This window comes from Oncorhynchus gorbuscha, linkage group LG03 (genome assembly GCF_021184085.1).
Source record: "Oncorhynchus gorbuscha isolate QuinsamMale2020 ecotype Even-year linkage group LG03, OgorEven_v1.0, whole genome shotgun sequence".
NCBI classification, from domain to species: Eukaryota; Metazoa; Chordata; class Actinopteri; order Salmoniformes; family Salmonidae; genus Oncorhynchus; species Oncorhynchus gorbuscha.
The window spans coordinates 25,338,963-25,358,848 of record NC_060175.1 but is presented as its reverse complement, the minus strand read 5'-3'; the positions used below and the strand labels follow the sequence as shown (position 1 = coordinate 25,358,848).

General features: G+C 39.5%; 2 protein-coding genes across 4 annotated transcripts; both read right to left on the bottom strand.

Moving 5' to 3' along the window:
• Positions 1-7,961: 7,961 nt before the first annotated feature.
• LOC124019149 (probable G-protein coupled receptor) lies at positions 7,962-14,002 on the bottom strand. The gene is made up of 4 exons (XM_046334532.1): positions 13,650-14,002; positions 10,665-11,028; positions 10,101-10,261; positions 7,962-9,816 (listed from the first exon to the last, which is right to left on the bottom strand). The coding sequence occupies exons 2-4, from the start codon at positions 10,904-10,906 to the stop codon at positions 8,906-8,908; spliced, it is 1,314 nt and encodes a 437-aa protein (XP_046190488.1). The 5' UTR covers positions 10,907-11,028; positions 13,650-14,002; the 3' UTR covers positions 7,962-8,905.
• Positions 14,003-14,439: 437 nt separating this feature from the next.
• LOC124019129 lies at positions 14,440-19,683 on the bottom strand. 3 transcript variants are annotated; one of them, XM_046334522.1, is made up of 6 exons: positions 19,394-19,683; positions 18,874-19,004; positions 18,442-18,598; positions 17,447-17,646; positions 16,822-17,050; positions 14,440-14,940 (listed from the first exon to the last, which is right to left on the bottom strand). In XM_046334522.1, the coding sequence occupies exons 2-6, from the start codon at positions 18,982-18,984 to the stop codon at positions 14,831-14,833; spliced, it is 807 nt and encodes a 268-aa protein (XP_046190478.1). In that variant the 5' UTR covers positions 18,985-19,004; positions 19,394-19,683; the 3' UTR covers positions 14,440-14,830. The 3 variants fall into 3 exon arrangements, with proteins under 3 accessions (XP_046190478.1, XP_046190465.1, XP_046190472.1); XM_046334509.1 differs by having other exon boundaries at positions 18,823-19,004; positions 19,394-19,679; XM_046334516.1 differs by having other exon boundaries at positions 16,822-17,047; positions 18,823-19,004; positions 19,394-19,679.
• Positions 19,684-19,886: the final 203 nt, after the last annotated feature.

The following is a 19,886-nucleotide window of genomic DNA, read 5'->3' as shown; positions in this document are numbered from 1 at the left end:
TAGAAGAGTGGAGGCTGTTATAGCAAAAACTGGGCGACCAACTCCATATCAATGCCCATAATTTTGGAATGAGATGTTCGACGAGCAGGTGTCCACTTTTGGTAATTTAGTGTAGGTTCATATCATATTAACATGCTTTATTAAACCACAATGCTTAAAACCATATAGAAAGCATATAGAAATCTAGAATCAAATCTTCTTTCTCTACATAGCTAGATTTCCATTCAGTTATTATTAAAAAATGTGCATAAAAATATATAGATATGCGTTTCCATCCAACTTCTATGATTTAATTTGCCTATAAACTGTATGCTTTTCCATGACCCCATGGTAGTAGGCTACAATATAACATACTGTATCATTGCGTGACTCCAGGTTTACTTCAACATTATATTTATTATGCTAATGTTTACGCATAAATGCATTTTCACATCCAAACCTTGTAGAAAATATGTTGAATTGTACCTTTGAAACAACATCAGTTCTTCAACATTATATCCACTATATATATATATATATATATGTAAATATATACTTCAATAGGCTGGGCAGCACCTCCTACTGGAGATTTGATCTCCAGCTATTAATCTCTCATGAAGGGTTTTAACCAAGCCCTGCTTAGCTTTTATATTTGTCACTGACTGCTATTAATACTATAATAATAATAATAATAATATTGAGAGACCTCTTCATTTTTATATATTTTTCACTGTTGCTATCAAAGTCTTTCCAAAGGGTGACAGAGCAAATAAAATGTAACCATACTTTATAAGTCATATTGTATATCAGCAATTATACTATTTAAGGCTATATATAGTGCCTTCGGAAAGTATTTTTCCACATTTTGTTATGTTACAGCCTTATTCTAAAATGGATTAAATAAATACAAATCCTCATTGATCTACACACAATTGTCCATAATGACAAAGCGAAAACAGTTTTTTATTATTATAGCAATTGTAATACAAATGGAAATACCTTATTTACATAAGTATTCAGACCCTTTGCTATTGATCATCCTTGAGATGTTTCGACAACATGATTGGAGTCCACCTGTGGTAAATTCAATTGATTGGACATGCAGAATGGGAGAAACTCCCCAAATACAGGTGTGCCAAGCTTGTACCGTCATACCCAAGAACAGTTGATGCTGTAATCGCTGCCAAAGGTGCTTCAACAAAGTACTGAGTAAAGGGTCTGAATGTTTATGCAACTGTTATATTTCCGTTTTTATTTGTAATAAATTTGCTACAATTTCTAAAAAATATATTTTTGCTTTGTCATTATTGGGTATTGTGTGGAGATTGATGAGGGTGAAAAAAACTATTTAATCAATTTTCGAATAAGGCTGTAACATAACAAAATGTGGGAAAAGTCAAGGGGACCATGTGCTTTTAATGTAATCTCAATTGCAATACAGGTCATTTGGTTGTGGTATGAGATGAAGCACAGTGATAACATATTAAGTTGTTGTATAAAATATCTGACATTTTATCCCCATTTGAATTTTGTTGCGCTTTCAGATGGTTGAAAGTGCAATGATAACACATTTAGATGACTACTAAATCAAAAATCCGATATAGTTTTTCCATTGGAATTTGGTTGTGCTTTCAGATAATTTAAAGCATAGTGATTAAACATTCAATGTCTTTCCAGTGCATTTTCACAAATGGCATCTCACGCAAATACAGTCAGGTAGGCTAGTCTAGATGATGAGATTATTATGGAACAGCAGTCAAGCGTTGATCATCATGTCAACAGAATAAGACACTCAATATTTATTGGAAAGGAGCATTTAGCTCATCACTGTGCACTTTCATCACCATGTGAAGTTCATCATAACTTATTAGATCTGTAGCCTAATAAACTGCATGGTTTCCAGAGTTGTAGTGGGAGGACTAGGCCCCATATCATTACATAACTCCAAGATTACATCACAATGCTACAGATGTCTCAAGTTTTGAGGGAGCGTGCACTTGGTATGCTGACTGCAGGAATCTCCACCAGAGCTGTTGCCAGAGAATTGAATGTTCATTTTTCTACCATAAGCCACCTCCAACATTGTTTTAGAGAATTTGGCAGTACATCCAACTGGCCTCACAACTGCAGACCATGTTTAACCACGCCATTTAACTATGCTCTCCGGCTTCCTCATCTGCGGGGTCATCAGAGAGGGGTGAGGGGGGATTCTGAGGAGTATTTCTGTCTGTAACAAAGCCCTTTTGTGGGGAAAAACTCATTCTGATTGGCTGGGCCAATGGGACCAGCACTTTACATGTTGCATTTATATTTTGGTTCAGTGTAGTTGGCATGTTAGCTAACCCAAATCTTAACCCTAACTAACCTTAACTCTTTAATTTCTTAGCTAGCATGTAGCTAGGGTTACTAGGTGATCGTGTTATGCGCCCACCCATCCTCCCCGACCAACTTCCCTCCTGTCGTTTCTGTCTTAATTACTGTCTTTATCTGTAATTTAAATACTCTGTGTGTCTGTCATGAATTTCCAATAAGCAATTAGTGTCTATTTCTCAGAAATCTGTTATAGTGGGTTGACATGGTTATCAGGCCTATGTCAATATTTGCTCATAAAGGAATTTCCAACGCCATTTCTTGCATAATACATTTTATCGACACAAAAAGATACAATCATGGATCTTGGCATTTATAAAATTGTACCAAAACTTCCTGCTTCCATCAGCCCTGTCGTAAATTGTTTTATGCGTCAGTTAATTAATCCGCATGAAATGGTTGGTTAGAAACCTCCTTCGTAACAACATCAACTCATGAACTCACTGCATGGTCCATAGTGAGACCGGATAGACGTATTGCCAAATACTCTAAAATTATGTTGGATGCGGCTTATCAGTGGTGTAAAGTACTGTCATGACGTTGGCCTGGGGGTAGGTGTATGACCGTCATAAATACCTCTTCCCCCCTTTTTCCTCTCTCTACCCTACTGATGTAACACTTGGTTAACATAGAGATTCTGGGAACATCAGAAGGTGGGGGGAAATGAAATATATTCTGGTAATCTGACCAATTGACCATATGCGGTGGTACTTAATGAATATGATGTCAGTTCAATTGTCATCTGAGACATTGTCATCAATGATAAGATGACATAAACTCTACAGTGGAAAGTCTACACATCAGAGTTATCGGATTCACATGGAATTGTTGTTCAATTTAAATGTTTGAATATGAAATTATTTGTGATGGGATGAAATGTGATTTTAGCTTCTAAAATGTGAGATTTGGGTTTTCATAAGATAGGGCTCTGCTCAATCAGTGGCCCGCCCCTGTGAAGGGACATGGGCTATAAAACTTTTTAAACAAGCCTTCCTCTCCCTTCCCATATAAGGCCTTGACGATAATATAACCTCCTGTTCCGATGGTTCAGATAATAACTACAGAACGAAGCCAACATCAGCGTGAGCTTTGGTTGCGAATGGAAAGAACTTTGAACTCTTATTCACTACAGAAGTGAAACCTCCTAGCCGTTGAGTTAGAAACAGCCGCTGCAAACGAGGGTTACTACAACATATCCAATTGACAACCAGAGACATTCTTCAAAGGACCAAGGACTCCTTTGTAAGTCGCTCTGGATAAGAGCGTCTGCTAAATGACTTAAATGTAAATGTAAATGTAAACACGGCCTTCCATCTAGCACCAATCTACCGAAGCCCAGCTCAGAGTAAATATTTATTGCATTTTTCTTTTCCAAATGGGCGGTAATTTAGAATGCATGAGATACTGTATTTATGATAGCACAGCTTCGCCCTTTGTTCCTCAGTCTTCCCACTCTTTTATCCTCAAACCCCCTTTTCTTTTGTGTAAACAGCTGTCATATCTGTTCCGCCCGCTAGGGACGTTTTCCTTTATGACGTAATTTGTAATCAAGTTATGATTTAAATATGTGTATGTGTAATTCTGTGTGATTAGTTAGGTATTTAGTAAATAAATAATTAAACCCAATTTTGTATTGCTGATTCAAATTATTAGCCAGGGTTCGTGCAGATAACCAAGAATTTACAACTTTCAGATGAGATTGAATTAAGATGACGATTAATATTGACTGCTATTGATGTAAAATATTACTAGGTCTTTAAGAGTTTATTCAGAAGATAACAGCTCTACAAATATTATTTTGTGGTGCCCGACTCTCTAGTTAATTACATTTACATGATTAGCTCAATCAGGTAATATTAATTACGGAGAAATTATTTTATAGAATAGCATGTCATATCACTTAATCCCGCATAGCCAAAGACACGACAGTACTTAAGTAAAAATACTTTAAAGTACTATTTAAGTTGATTTTGGGGGTATCTGTACTTGACCTTACTATTCATATTTTTCCAAAATTTTACTTCACTATATTCCTAAAGAAAAGTATGTACTTTTTACTCCATTCATTTTCCCTGACACCCAAAAGTACTACATTTTGAATGCTTAGCAGGACTGAAAATGGTCAAATTTGCACACTTATCAAGAGAACATCCCTGGCCATCCCCACTGCCTCTGATCTGGCGGACTCACTAAACAAAAATGCTGTGTTTGTAATAGATGTCTGAGTATCCCCCCATAAAAATGTAAATACATTTTTCAAGACTTGTACTTTTACTTTTGATACTTTAGTATATTTATAATGAAATACTTTTAGAATTTTACTCAAGTAGTATTTTCCTGCATGACTTTCACTTTTACTTGAGACATTTTCTATTAAGGTATCTTTACTTTTACTCAAGTATGATAATTGACTACTTTTTACACCACCTGTGGCTTATGGTAGAGAAAGGAACATTAAATTCTCTGGCAACAGCTCTAGAGGACATTCCTGCTGTCAGCATACCAGTTTTACGCTCCCTAAAAACTTCCGACATCTGTGGTATTGTGTTGTGTGACAAAACTTCACATTTTAGAGTGGCCTTTTATTCTCCCCAGCACAATGTGCACCTGTGTAATGATCATGCTATTTATTCAGCTTATTGATATGCCATGCCTGTCAGGTGGATAAATTATCTTGTCAAATGTGAAATGCTCAGTAACAGGGATGTAAACAGATTTGTGTACAACATTTGAGAGAAATACGCTTTTTGTATGTATGGACATTTTCTGGGATCTTTTAATTCAGCTCATGAAACATGGGACCAACATATTTTTGTTCAGCAAACTTTCCCAATCTGGTTTTGGCATATGCTCTCTAGGTTTTAATAATTGGCAGCCAAGCACTGATCATCAGGTCACCAGCATTCAAATATAAGGCTACCCTTGATATTTATTTGAAATACGTGCCCTTAAACTCCATAAGTGATGAAGTTGTGAAATAAGTTATGAAGCTCATCATAACTTATTGACTCTAACTATGAACTATGCATACTTTTACACGTCGTGGTGGTTGTACAATGTAACATATCTTCACATAACTCCACGGCTATTTTATCTATATTTGCACATAAATGTGTTTCCATCACAGTTGTCACATCTATTTCACCAACCCCAAAATGATCCACCCTTTTCTAACAGACCTATTTTGTTTAGTCGACATTGGAACATTTTACAGACAAATTAGCTGTTTCCATCAGCTCTGTCAGGGCCTCAGCCTACTGTTGAGTAGTAGAACTGAGTTCAAATAGTAGATTACACAAGGTGCAATTTTGAAGTTTGGTTTTTCAACAGCAGTTTTTCTCTTGTTATGCCATTCATTGACAGTCACTCAATTTGTCATGTCAGCAAACAATTTTTAGATTGGTAAGTTAGTCTAGACAGCTATCTAAACGTATAGTAGTCATGGCTGAATACCGACTAGGCACGCAGGGCATGCACCCAGGGGCCCTGACCTCCAGGAAGCCCCCATTGATTATTTTTGTCACTCTCACTCAGAGATCATTAACATAGCATAAGTCTTGGAACAAATGGTAGAATTGCAGGAAATTCGCTTTAAACTGCAAAAATGTCTCTCCGCCCCATGGCAAAATGTGTAGAATTGCAGAAAGCTTGCTTTAAAACTGCAACATTTTATTTTCTCCCCATGGCAAAATTTGTAGAATTTACTTTCAAAACAAAAATTCTCTCCACTATGAAAATTGGGGCCACTAACATGTTTTTCCTGTGAGATGTGGGGGGACCCCCAACTAAATCTTGCATTGGGCCCCAAAAAGGGCTTTATGCATGTATGACTGAAAAAAGGTATCTGCTAAATGTCATATATTATATTATTTGTATTATAATATTGTATCACTATTTCAAAGCATGCTAATTGGTGTCAGTTGAACACCAAGGAAATGGTTCGTTTGAGAGTGTGTGGGTGTGTGTATAGATGTACACAGTGTACTCTCCGTGAGAGAGTTTGTGTGTATAAAGGGAACTCTAATCCTAGGCTTAATAAGAGTTGTGTCTCATTTTATGCAAGAACACTGTCATTCTAAAATGTAGCATTAATCTCTCTGTGTGTGTGAGTGCGTGTGTGTACGCATATGTGTTCAATAACCTGTTCCAGTATACCACTCCTCCTCCTCAGCATTGAATGTGTGTGTGTGTGTGTGTGTGTGTGTGTGTGTGTGTGTGTGTGTGTGTGTGTGTGTGTGTGTGTGTGTGTGTGTGTGTGTGTGTGTGTGTGTGTGTGTGTGTGTGTGTGTGTGTGTGTGTGTGTGTGTGTGTGTGTGTGTGTGTGTGTGTGTGTGTGTGTGTGTGTGTGTGTGTGTTCAATATTCTGTATACACCTTTACATTGAGGTGACAGTGTTTCCTGTAGACTTTATGTCATCACTAGGTTTTGTCCAGGTGTCAATATAATCGACCAAGGTTATCAACCTCCTTTAAAGAAAAACAGACCGAGACAGAGGCTGCTGGGGTCCAGTGTTGAGTTTCCATGCTGAATACCCTGCCTGTCATTGTTTATTCTGGATACTCCATCTCTGTAAATGTTCTACTGTAGAAGTGATAGCCATTTCAATATACAGTATTTGCACATCAAAAAGCAGAGCATCATAAACTGTCACTGTGTTATCATGCTTTTAGGATTTTACAATACTTGGCCCTGAATGTAGCCTTAATAAATACCCTGACCTTGTTTTTTCAACTGGTGTGTGTGTACATGCGTGCCTGCAATGTGTGTATAATAGGCTGTGTGTGTGTGTTTATTGGTGTGTGTGTGTGTGTGTGTGTGTGTGTGTGTGTGTGCGTGCGTGCGTGCGTGCGTGCGTGCGTGCGTGCGTGCGTGCGTGCGTGCGTGTGTGTGTGTGTGTGTGTGTGTGTGTGTGTGTGTGTGTGTGTGTGTGTGTGTGTGTGTGTGCTGTCACAAGCTCAAGCTACCCTGAATTCCCTCAAAAACACTGAAGATGCTCTCACTTTCTGTTTTTTCAGGGCATTCCCATGACGACCCAGTCAGCTGTCAGGAGTGTGCAGAGCTGGACCAGGATCTGGAGCTCATTCATATGCATTTGTAGGATCTTAATTTGAGCCAGTTTGCTACAGCAGGAACATAATCCTGTAGCAACAGGAAATGTGAATTATTATGTGGATTATAGTTAATGGACAATTTTGTAGGGGTTGATATATTTTTCAGAAATGGAAATGACAAACTTCAAAAGTTTTTTCAACCCTCAAATACACAAATTTCTCCTGCAACGGGGTGATCAAATATAGATGCTACAAAGGTATCTATTCAACTCATCTGTTTATTTATCTATTTGTTTATCTATTTGTTCGCAGATTCCCATTTTCGTTCGAATCTGGGCCGTGCATAAAGGGGACACGATAGGCTTTTGAAAATGTAGCTCAGAATGTTCTTTTGCGTTGATCACCCATGTCTATCTCTATCCCACATTATCCCTTAATCTCTCTCGGTGCTGTGTGGGAGTTATAGGGTGAAGTCTTCAGCTTTTCATAAATGTGCAGTGAAGAGGACATTATTTTTAGAACAGCATAAGCGTAATTTCTTGCAATCAGATCTTTCAGAAGTTTATTTGTACAGTTAAAGCTAAATCAACTTGCCCATATAGAAAGAAGTCCCCTTGGAGAGTGTAGTCTCTGCCATCACCTGTAAAAAGGTATCCTATTGAATGCAATGTGCTTTCATTTATGATAACGGATAATAACGCATTGCTTTGTAAGAAACATACTGTACATAGTTAAGAATATTGCAATTAAACCTCAATTGAGAACCAAATAGTAAAGGTATCAAGTTTGATTTTGTGTAAAAGAAATAACTCAACTGTTACACTTAAAATATTGAATGCTCCCTGCATTGAACATTGGAATTAATAATAAATAGACAGTGAATATTTGATACAGAGGAAATATAAGTTGTATTGTCTTTCAACTCAAAATGTGTACTGGTGGTTGTGTAGTAGAAGTGGTAGTAGAATATGTACAAATATAGGTGATTGGAATGGTTGGTGGTAGGTAGCTGAATTAGTCTCTCTATTAGTGGTAGTTTTAGCTAGAAATAACAATTCATAATTGAGAAACTAGTATTTTTCCAGCACATAATGCACTTCAGTTATATGCTGGATTCTGGACTCACCTCTGGATGCAGAATAAACTCAATCTAATTAACAAACTATAAATATCAAAAGAAAAACACTATATTTGTTGTCCTTTCCAAGTGCTGTCTATGTGTGTTTTAAACCAAGGGCAGTGTGTAGCTGGTAGTACTGTTGCCACACTGTTACAGCAGTCAACTACAGTAGATGCCAGTGGCATGACATGCGTACAGTATCTACGAGTATTGTTACTGAACTCATTAGGCATCTGCCATGGTATCTTCAACCCAGCAATCTGCCCAGTCTTGTCCAGGCTTAACAGTTTTATCTGAACTCTTCTGCCAATAACAGCAGACAGGTACCAGTGTCAGTACAGTGACAGTATATAAGTGGGGACCAGGTTAGTATATCAGGGGCATTTTAACTGAAATCCTCAGGTATCTGCCCAGGTATCCTGAAGCCAGCCGTCTGCTGCCCAGTTTGGTCCAGGGTGTTCCTGGGGCTGGATGTGCAGGTAAAGCTGGCTCTGGTCTCCACCGTACAGCTGGTTCTCTGGAGGAACTGCAGGAAGTTCTCATGTGCCGAGCCCTCGTGGCTGCTGGATATGGCCAGCTCGACGGGCCGGACAGAGTAGCAGCGCCGCAGTTTACACAGCTCCTCCCTGATCTGGCGGTTCAGCAGCCCGTAAAAGAAAGGGTTGGCGGTGAAGGAGGAGTACGCCAGCCAGGTGACGGCCTTCTCTAGGTCGGCGGGGATCTTGGGCTGGTTGTTGATAGTCAGGTGCAGGTGGAAGGAGAAGTAAGGCAGCCAGCAGAGCAGGAACTGGCCCACAATGACCACCAGGGTGAGGGCGGCCTTGCACCCACCGAAGGGCCTGTGGTGGTGCAGCCTCCTCGGGGCACTGCGGGTGGTGATGATTGTGGTCTGGCTGTTGATGGAGTCAGAGCGGTGTTTAGGATGACTGGCCGTCCAGGATGGTAACGGTCCATGCTGTCGAGCTGCCATGCGGGCCACTTTATAGACGTTACTGTACACAGCGAAGATGACCGCAGCAGGCAGGCAGAAACAGGCCACTGTGAAGAGGACAGAGAAGGCCAGGCGGTGGCTGCTGTGGCTCCAGTGCAGGGAGCAGTGGGCGGCACTGATGGAGCTCAGGCTGCTGTCGCTGGGCCAGCCGAACACAGTGGCCAGCCCCAGCAGGCCTGAGGCCACCCAGATCAGGACCATGACGACTGTGGCCAGCTTCAGGGTCATCTTCACCTCATAGCGCATGGGGTGGACAATGTAGTAGTAACGCTCCACGCTGATGGCCGTGATGGTGAAGATGGAGGCTGTAATTCATATCAAACTTTATTAATGGCTACACACAGTACAAAAATCAATGGAAAGTGATAAAAAGAAACAGAAGAGACTATGAAAAAGAGATGAATATAAGAACATAACAGTAAACCCATTGATTGATTAAAGGCCATGTGTCCAAAATGGCACCCTTTCCACTGTATAGGCCTAGAGCACTACTTTTGACTAAAGCTCTGGTCAAAAGTAGTGCACTATATACAGAATAGGGTTTCATTTTGGATGCATCCCTAAATTCTGTCTGTCCCTTGTACTGTACCTGCGATGAGGAACACGTTGAGGAAGACGTATACCTGGCACTCCAGTACTGTGAACACCACACTGGCGAAGTACGGCGAATTGGACACAATGCCCAGGGGCATGAGCAGTACGGCACATAGCAGGTCCACCGCACACAGGTGGCACACAAAGACAAACTTCCTGAATTGTATGGAATTAACTGTATTAATCCCCAGAGAGGAAACAATATACACATGATACCTTCACTACAACAAATTTAATTTACTGATGTCTGGTGAAACAAGTAGAATACATGAGATACAGTACCTAAAATATTTCATAAATTCAACTCTAATTCAAGAGTATAAGCAATAGAAACAAGGGAATTGTGCATATAAAATCAGTGCATTAGAAAATCATAGTTCTTATCATGGATCTGTTTGATTATAATCTGGTGTATGTTTAACCTGCCTGCTGGCCAAAATGAGGACCACAACAGAAATAAATTGTTCAACTTTTTGGATTATCCGTGTTGATTATGCATTGTGGTTGAATTGTGTTATTAACTGGTAAAAAATAAATGAAATAAAAAAGTACCAAGTACCTGAGGTGCGGGGCCTTGACCACCACCACCAGCACGGCTGTGTTAGCCAGAAGGGCCACCGCGTTCAAGGTCACCATGAACAATATCCCTGACAGGTCCTTGAAGCGGGTCTGGGCGTTGGGCAAGGTGCCCAGCTGTTTGCTAGGGGCCGAGGCGAAGGGCGACACCAGCCCCCACCGCAGGCTGTCATTGGCTGTAGTATCACTGAGGTTGGGGGTCAGAGGTGAACCAGAGTGTTCCATAGTTCACAATGAGAGTTTCAGAAGAGACATCATGAGCGTTCCATTAGGCCTAGACCCCATCTTTCACTGTGGTGGGCCAGGTGATTCATTCTGCTCAGGAGTCAAACAGATACTACTTTTCCCTGTTGGAAGAAAAAAGACGACTACATCAATGAATTGGGAGTGTTTTTGGGGATAGTTTTGTATTCACAGTAAATCATCATAGACCAAGTTTTGTAGGCCATTACATCTTCAAAGACACATTGGTGAAACCAACACAACCACTGATATCAAAGTTTACCACTGCAAAAGCCAGCCAACAGTAGCTCAAAGTTATTTCATGTTTGCATGCATAAGCTTAGTTAAACCCTGTTCTGTTTTAATGATTGCAATGTCCCACTTAATACTGTCAAGGGATAATAACAACAATTGCATGTCAAATCCACAATGGAAGTGACATTTTTCTGTTATTTAGGAATATGTTCTGTTTTCATTTTGTACACTGTACATTATTCCTTGTGTTCACAAGTATCCATAATAAACCCAACTATGTTGTTACTGACTATTAGTTTCAACACAGTTGATTGGCACAGGTGTCTGTCTACCATCTACCCAAAAGCTATGGAAAAGGACATCTATAACATTTAGAATATTATATCAGAATATTTATTTTTAAAACGGATGCTCTCTCTCCATCTCCCTCCCCTCCCCCTCTCTCTCTTTATGTACGAGGAGAGGAGGACAGGGACCTGATCAATAGGAATAATTCATGGAGGAGAGGACACCCTCTCACTCTCTCTCTTTTCTCCTCCATCCTTCCCTAACCTTTTGAAATGAGAGATAATGAGCTTGCTTGTTTTAGCAATGCAGCTGCAGGGGACTGACCCTGTTGATTAGTATGAACAGCTTACCGATCACTGCAGCTGCACACAGCCCATCTGTAAATAGCCCATCCAACTACCTACCTCATCCCCATATTGTTTTAATTTACTTTTTTTAAACTATTTTTTACACCAGTATTTCTACTTGCACATCATCATCTGCACATCTATCACTCCAGTGTTAATTGCTAAATGGTAATTACTTCGCTACTATGGCCTATTTATTGCCTTACCTCCTTACTCCATTTGAACACTGTCTATAGATTTTCTATTGTGTTATTGACTATGCATTTGTTTATGTGTAACTCTGTGTTGTTGTTTTTTGTTGCACTGCTTTGCTTTATCTTGGCCAGGTTGCAGTTGTAAATGAGAACTTGTTCTCAACTGGCCTACCTGGTTAAACAAAGGTGAAATATATCTATTTTTTAAGTATGTGCCCTGTGTCAACCTGCCTGTGTAGGGCCATGCAATCTCTTACCAGGACAGACTTGATTTCCTGATCCCAGCGACACACACAAAGCCACTGCTCTTCTACCCAGACTACATCAAAAACAATATAGTTCAATGAACACTGTCTTTTGGTAACATGAATGCACAACATAGGCCCAGTCACATTGATATTTCCCATGCTCCTGTTCAAAATGTTTCTCAGAGCCTGTGGATGTCTGTGTGTTCGTAACTTTGGAGGTAGTGGATTTCCTGTACCTCTAAACTTAAATGTCAGGCATAGAGTTACATCAGGTGTGTGACTTCAAAGAAACTTTATCTCCATCCACACAGCTCACATATTATGCCATGATCACACACACAGTCACCTGAATCACTGCTGTGCTAGGAGCATCATCCATTTCCCAGAACCTATGACTAATGCATGCTGTTCTGTCTTATTCCCATGTCTTCCAGACTACCATACTAGACCAGTGCTTCTCTACTGATGCTCTCTGCCCCTGAAATCTGCTCTGGTGTCCGGACAACAGATTGGCATGCCATGTTAACTAGGCAAGTCAGTTAAGAACAAATTCTTATTTTCAATGACAGCCTAGGAACATTGGGTTAACTGCCTTGTTCAGGAAGTTTTGTTCAGGAGCAGAACGACAGATTTGTACCTTGTCAGCTCGGGGATTCAGTCCAACGCTCTAACCGCTACCTACTGCCCCACAGCACAGGAAGGAATAGTCAGTGCATGTACAGTACAGTCTCGTGTGCGTTATGTAAGGTTGTCCCCGTTTTCATCCTGTCCTAGTATTACTCCTGCATACAGAATATGGCTTCTCCTTTAGGTTTCTGAACTGGCCGTTTTCAGCCATGCAATAGCATTTGGTTGAATATCACTACATTCTTAGGAAAATTACTTATTAAAAAAGATTTTATTTAGAAATCTACTTCACTAGTAAACATTATGATTTTCTTAAAATGTCTAAACTCGGACAATTGAAAATGACTGTCAGTTACAGAAGTGCGAGAGGGTATTCACAAGTCTTCACAAGTCTATGTACTTGAACAAGTGATCTAGTATCATTTGATTGAAATGAAAACATCTGCCACAAATAAATCACACCTCTATATATGAGACATTCTCTGTATGTACCACAGCAGGAAAATTGTAGTTCACATCAGCAACTCTTCTAGACCGTTTACTGTATTGATTAAACCCAACACACTGAGCTCCAGCTGAATAATAGACTACCTGAGCTTATTTCAACATGTAGGCTAAGAGTTTTCATATATATAATATCTAATTACACAGTAAGTAGCTATAGTATTTATTTCAGTGTATACCAGGCAAAACATTTAGGTAATAAATTACTTTAAACCACAATAAACCTTTTTGATTGAAATAATTTCAATCAAATCAAATTTGAAATCATTAAATCACTACTCACCTGACATGAATTGTGTGTATATAAAATCCTCCTGTCACACTTTCACTTCATTTGAGTTAAAAGGGTACAACTACCTCAGAAGGTGCTGGTGTTTTCTGTCCAAGTGGAACTCTATTACAGTATGTCCCCAGGCCAGCTGTGAGGCTCTGGTGTCTGGGTCGGCTCCAACAGACAGTAAAACAGGTGCACCTGTTCCTAACCCTACAGACTTTTCTTAGTACCCATCAACCTCTCGAGTTGACCCCAGGGACAACTCACTAAGGCTGGCTGCTCCTTCTAATACCCTGGTTCCTGGCAGTCTTGGTCCTTGGGTTGATAAGTATCCCTGATGGATGGATGTCCTGTGGGAAGGACTTCTGGGTAGGACCAGTGAAGGTGTCAGAGGAGAGTAGTGATAGACTGATAGATGTCGACTAGGGTCCTCAGATAGAACAACTGGCTGGGGAGGGGCTAGCCATAGGTCACCGTTAGAAGCACATCAACAGAGGATCATTGGTGAGGATGCTTTTGTGAAACCACACCCACCCTCATTGTCCCGCCCACACTCTGTTTCTCCCATCTCTCAGTCAGTTTATGGCTGTGATTCCTCAACATACACACACACACACACACACACACACACACACACACACACACACACACACACACACACACACACACACACACACACACACACACACACACACACACACACACACACACACACACACACACACACACACACACATTCTCTGTCCTCCTCCTGTCCCTCCAGGACTGCCCTGGGAGCTAAGAGTACAGACACACACAGTTAGGGGTTTAACATGTTTTTTATATATATAAAAAGTGTAATTTAATAGCATTAGTGAAACCAGATTGGATGTTGTGGGAATCAGAAAGACATTTATTTAACAGGCACAATCATTATAGAATAATGTGTTGTTAAGGCTACTATGTGAGTCAATCTATCACAGATGTAATCTATAATATGTGTAGTCTACAGTACTCTTAAATCATACAAACAAACAAAGTCAATATCCTTCTGATCAAAAGTAACGTCAACCAACTAAACTGTCTAAACACTGACATCTGTTGGTGGAATAAAACATTGCACTTACAGGACAGCATACAGTAATTGCAATGTAAACAATTGTGTGATTATAACCTGATATTTGGTTATTTTTATTTTTTTGAATGGAGATTTAACGGATCCCAAGTCTCTTCTTCAACAGTTTGTCTTCATTATTTAACTTTGTTCTGACGGCAGCTCGAATCGCACTGTAATCCACACCAAACTTTATCCTCACGTGATCTAGAAAAAATATAATTTAAACGTATTAAATGTATTATTGATATATTTTATCATTAGAAATAAAAAACATACAGCGCCTTCAGATTCAGATCTGTGTCACTGTCCCACATACAATACACCATAATATGAAAGTGTAATTGTGTTTTTAGACATTTTTACAAATTAATAAAAAATGAAAAGCTGAAATGTCATTAGTCAATAAGTATTCAACCCCTGTTAAGTTTTGGTTAACAAGTCACATAATACAGTTCCTTCACAAACTTTTTCCACATTTTGTTCTGTTACAGCTTGAATTTAAAATTGATGAAATGGAGATTTTGTCACTGGCTTACACACAATACCCCATAATGTCAAAACAAAATAAAAACTTATTTTTTTTAACTAATTGATAAAAAATAAAAAACGTAAATGTCTTGAGTAAATACATTCAGGAGTAAAACTGTACTTAACAAGCCACATAATAAGTTGCATGGACTCAATATTATTTTTGAATGACTACTTCATCTCTGTACCACACACATACAATTATCTGTAAGGTCCCTCAGTCAAGCAGTGAATTTCAAAAACAGAATCAACCACAAAGACCTGGGAGGTTTTCCAACGCCTCGCAAAGAAGGTTACCTATTGATAGATGGGTAAAAAAGAAAGAAAAGCAGACACTGAATATCCCTTTGTGCATGGTGAAGTTATTGATTACACTTTGGATGGTGTATCAATACACGCAGTCACTACAAAGATACAGGTGTCTTTCCTAACTCAGTTGCCGGAGAGGAAGGAAACTGCTCAGAGGTTTCACCATGAGGCCAATGGTGACTTTAAAACAGTCACAGTGTGTAATGGCTGTGATGGGGGAAACTGCGGATGGATCAACAACATTGTAGTTATTCCACAATAAAACCTAAATGACAGAGTGAACAGAAGGAAGTCTGTACATAATAAAAATATTATAAACATGTATCCTGTTTGCAATAAGGCATTAAAGTAAAACTGCAAAAAATGTGCCAAAGAAATTAACTTTATTTCATGTATACGAAGTGTTATGTTTCAGGCAAATCCAACACAACACTGAATATCACTCTTCATATTTTCAAGCATGGTAGTGGTTGAGTTTTTTTTAGTATAAACATAAATGGAATAGAGCAAAACACAATCCTAGAGGAAAACCTAGTTCAGTCTGCTTTCCAACAGGCACTGGGAGACAGATTAACGTTTCAGAAGGATAATAACCTAAAACACAAGGCCAAATATACACTGGAGTTGCTTACCTAAACCACATTGAATGTTCCTGAGTGGCCTAGTTAAAGTTTTGACTTAAATCAGCTTGAAAATCTATGGCAAGACTTTAACCTAACTAAAGCATTCTATGAATATCAGCACAACTGGACAGTTTTAGTGTTTTGGGAAACTCTCTCTCGTCATAGCCCCACAACCTAAAGAAACATTCTAGGAATCTTCAAAGAACAGACTAAATATGTTCTGGAAACATTGTTGTAACATCAGGGGAATGTTTTTTGCACCCTAAAAGAAACATTGTAGAATCATCCACACAACTGGATAGTTTATGTGTTTTGGGAACATATATTTTGTGACGTCCCCACAATGTTTTCACCATACTGTTTTCACAACCTAATGAAACATTCTTGTAACCTTTAAAGAACAGATTAAATATGTTCTAATCATCAACATGACAGGACATTTTTTTGTGTTTATGTGAAGATTTGCAGCGAACTAACAAATGTTCCGGGAACTTTCACAAAACCAATTTTAGTTTGCTGGAATGACTTTCCTCGGGAAAGAGGTCCTCCGACCTCAATGAGACAACCTGGTTCAATTAAGGTTGAATAAAATAGACAGCAATAAGAAATAGACAAAGTACAGTACCTAGAAGGCCTCTCATGATGTCAGGGGGAAGTTGAGGTTTCTGGGTTTCCTCTTTGGCGATGTTACACCTCCTGCCCTGCAGACTGTGTGTGCCCAGCGTCTCCCTGTCAAACAGCACCATCAGCATGGCTGAGATGTACTTCTTGAAGTCCATGATCTCTGAGATCCCCTTGTACAGATTCCTCTGCACTCTCAGACCCCCGGGGAGGTGGATATAGTTAGCGTCCTGCTAAAGTTAAAGACAGAACTGAAGTGTCCATTGTCAGAGAACATTGCAAAGTTGATTTGTCAAAGACATACCTAGTTTTATTTTAGAGAGATACTTTAATTGAATTGCTGTATTTTATAGCCAGCAATGTTTGGATATTGTGTATCTCCTTTCATCAGAAGTACTCCTAGCCTTGTTAAATTAGACTGCATGATGCACTTACCATTTTTCAGCTGTAGGTGGAGCATTTGGTCTGGTTTAACCTGGCTAAAGTAGTCCTAATGCCATATCTCAGGTCGTCTGTCTGAACCCAGGCAAACATGAGGCTATATACATAGTTTTCTTGAGAGGACAAGTTGAATGTGACAGTAGCAGCAACTACATTGTAGAATGGCCTGATGGGGGTGGTGACCTCACCTCTACCTCCTGTGACACCACCTGTGACATCTGAACTGGCACGTCCGCATAAGAGATGCTCTGCCCCTCACAGCTCTCTGGGGTGACAGCATCGTTCACAACATCATTCACATCATTCCCCTGCTGCCCCCGGGCATGGTCCAGAACAGTCCTCAGGTCATGGGCAGTGTGTCTCATCTGGGTCATCAGGTCATTCATCTCTGACAAAGTATTACAAGAGAGTATTATACACTCAGTGTACAAAACATTAGGAAAACCTTCCTAATATTGAGTTTCACCCCCTTTTGTCTCAGAACAGCCTCAATTTTTATGGGCATGGACTCCACAAGGTGTTGAAAGCATTCCACAGGGATGCTGGCCCATGTTGATTCCAATGCTTCCCACAGTTGTGTCAAGTTGGCTGGATGTCCTTTGGGAGGTGGACCATTCTTGATACACAAGGGAAACTGTTGAGTGTGAAAAACCCAGCAGCGTTGCAGTTCTTGACACACTTAAAATCGATGCATCTGGTCCCTACTACCATACCCCGTTCAAAGGTCAGTCTGCATCATGAAAAGAGAAGGTGTTCCTAATGTTTTATACACTGTGTATAAATGAGCAATCCCCCTAAATGATCAACCTTTTCCAATTTATATTTACAAGAAAACTGAGAACATTGGCAGGTCGTTCATCTCTGACAAAGTATCAGAAAATAATCAGCAACGCCCATTTGACCAATGAAAATCGATTATTCAGTCAAGCCATGTTATAAAGATAGATAGTCAGCAATCACCCTAACTGATTAGCTTACCCTTTTTCAGTACATCATTGCAAGATAACGGAGTACATTGACAGTGGTGTTTAAAATAATTAGAGTATCTTTCATGATAAGAAGTCTTTTTAAAAGTTAACACTAAAAAAGTTTAAGGTTGACGCCAAAAAATTGTCTATTTGGGTAACTTTGAATACCCATTAAATACGATTCAATGAACAATTAGTGTAGTTTTACAACATACCTTTCATCTGTTTCAGTTCCCTCTCAGCCATCTGCCTGCATCTGCGCTCATATTTCAGTTCTGCTTGGAGCTGATCGATTTTCATCAGGAGAGTTATGGTGTCGGTTCTCGTTTCAGCACTTTGATCGTCTTCTTCCTCGAAGGTGATTGGTTCACCCTGAGAGAGAAACAAAGTACGACACGGTGTAAAATACAGTACAGTTACTACAGCACATCAACCATACAGGATATTGTACATGGGCCATAATCCTTACTGATACGGCAGGGTGAAAAAGTAAGGGGTAAAGTATTCCTTGAAACAAATTTAATTAGATTGTAACCAGTGGTGGTAATCTGCAGTAATTGTTAGTAACTGATCATCAATTAAATAACCTCTCTCACCTCTATGGGTGAATATCCATCATCTGGTATTCTGTACTTCTCCTCTATTACCTCACCAAAGTCCTCCAGAGAATGATCCATGCCAATCTTCATCATTTTGACAGAAGAGCCTGTGTGGACACTGACAGAGTGTGTTGTTGTTGCTGCCCGCTTTGGTGCCATTACACAGGTGGGCAAACGCCCTGATGAAATATATAACACAGGCACAGAAAATAAGTACATTTGACTAAATACACAAAAAATATTTTCTTCAGGTCTGGAGCACTATAATTGTGTATTTGAATAAATAAAATATAAATATTGAAACTGTACATTACTTTTTTCCATCAACTTTTAAGACCATTATCTTCACATTGGGATTATATTTAAATAGGTTATTACTACATTGATGATGCTGTATGCGCTGCAATAACGTTAGCCACAAAGAGACTCATCTCTGTGGACGCCATATCAGGTCCTTTATAGGACGTGAGCTGTTTTTTGGCATTTCCCAATATTGGACAAATTAGCCAATTTCAAGCAACACATTACAGATTTTAACACATCATATTACAGCTAACGTTATACCCACCTGTGTATTCAATTTCGTTGCTGAGATCGCAGTGAGACTGGATGCAAATCTTTGTCAGTACATGGAAAAGTACTAGCTGGTACTAGCTAGTAGCTAGAGGAAGTAGTACTGCAGTACTGCGGTGTATTTGGTCGCATTAAGTATTTCAGTGTGTGCTTGATGGCAGTGAAAATATATTCGATTTTTTAAATAAAACGAGATAATTCCATTTTTTTAGGTTTGTGATTAACATGTTACCTTAATGTAAAAATCATTATTTCATCCTTTTAATTATTTACTTGGTTTAACTGCGTTCTGGAAGGAACCATTTGTCAGGATCACATCTTTTGGGGAATGATTTTCCCCTGCACAAGTTTCTTTCTGAACATGGCAGGTCTTCTCAGCCAATCAAATTTAGACTTTAGTTCCTACTTGCTCAGGGATCCAGTGAGAGCTCTGTATTTGTGGGCGGGACAAACAGATGCCGCAATATTATCCAATCAACACCTCCATT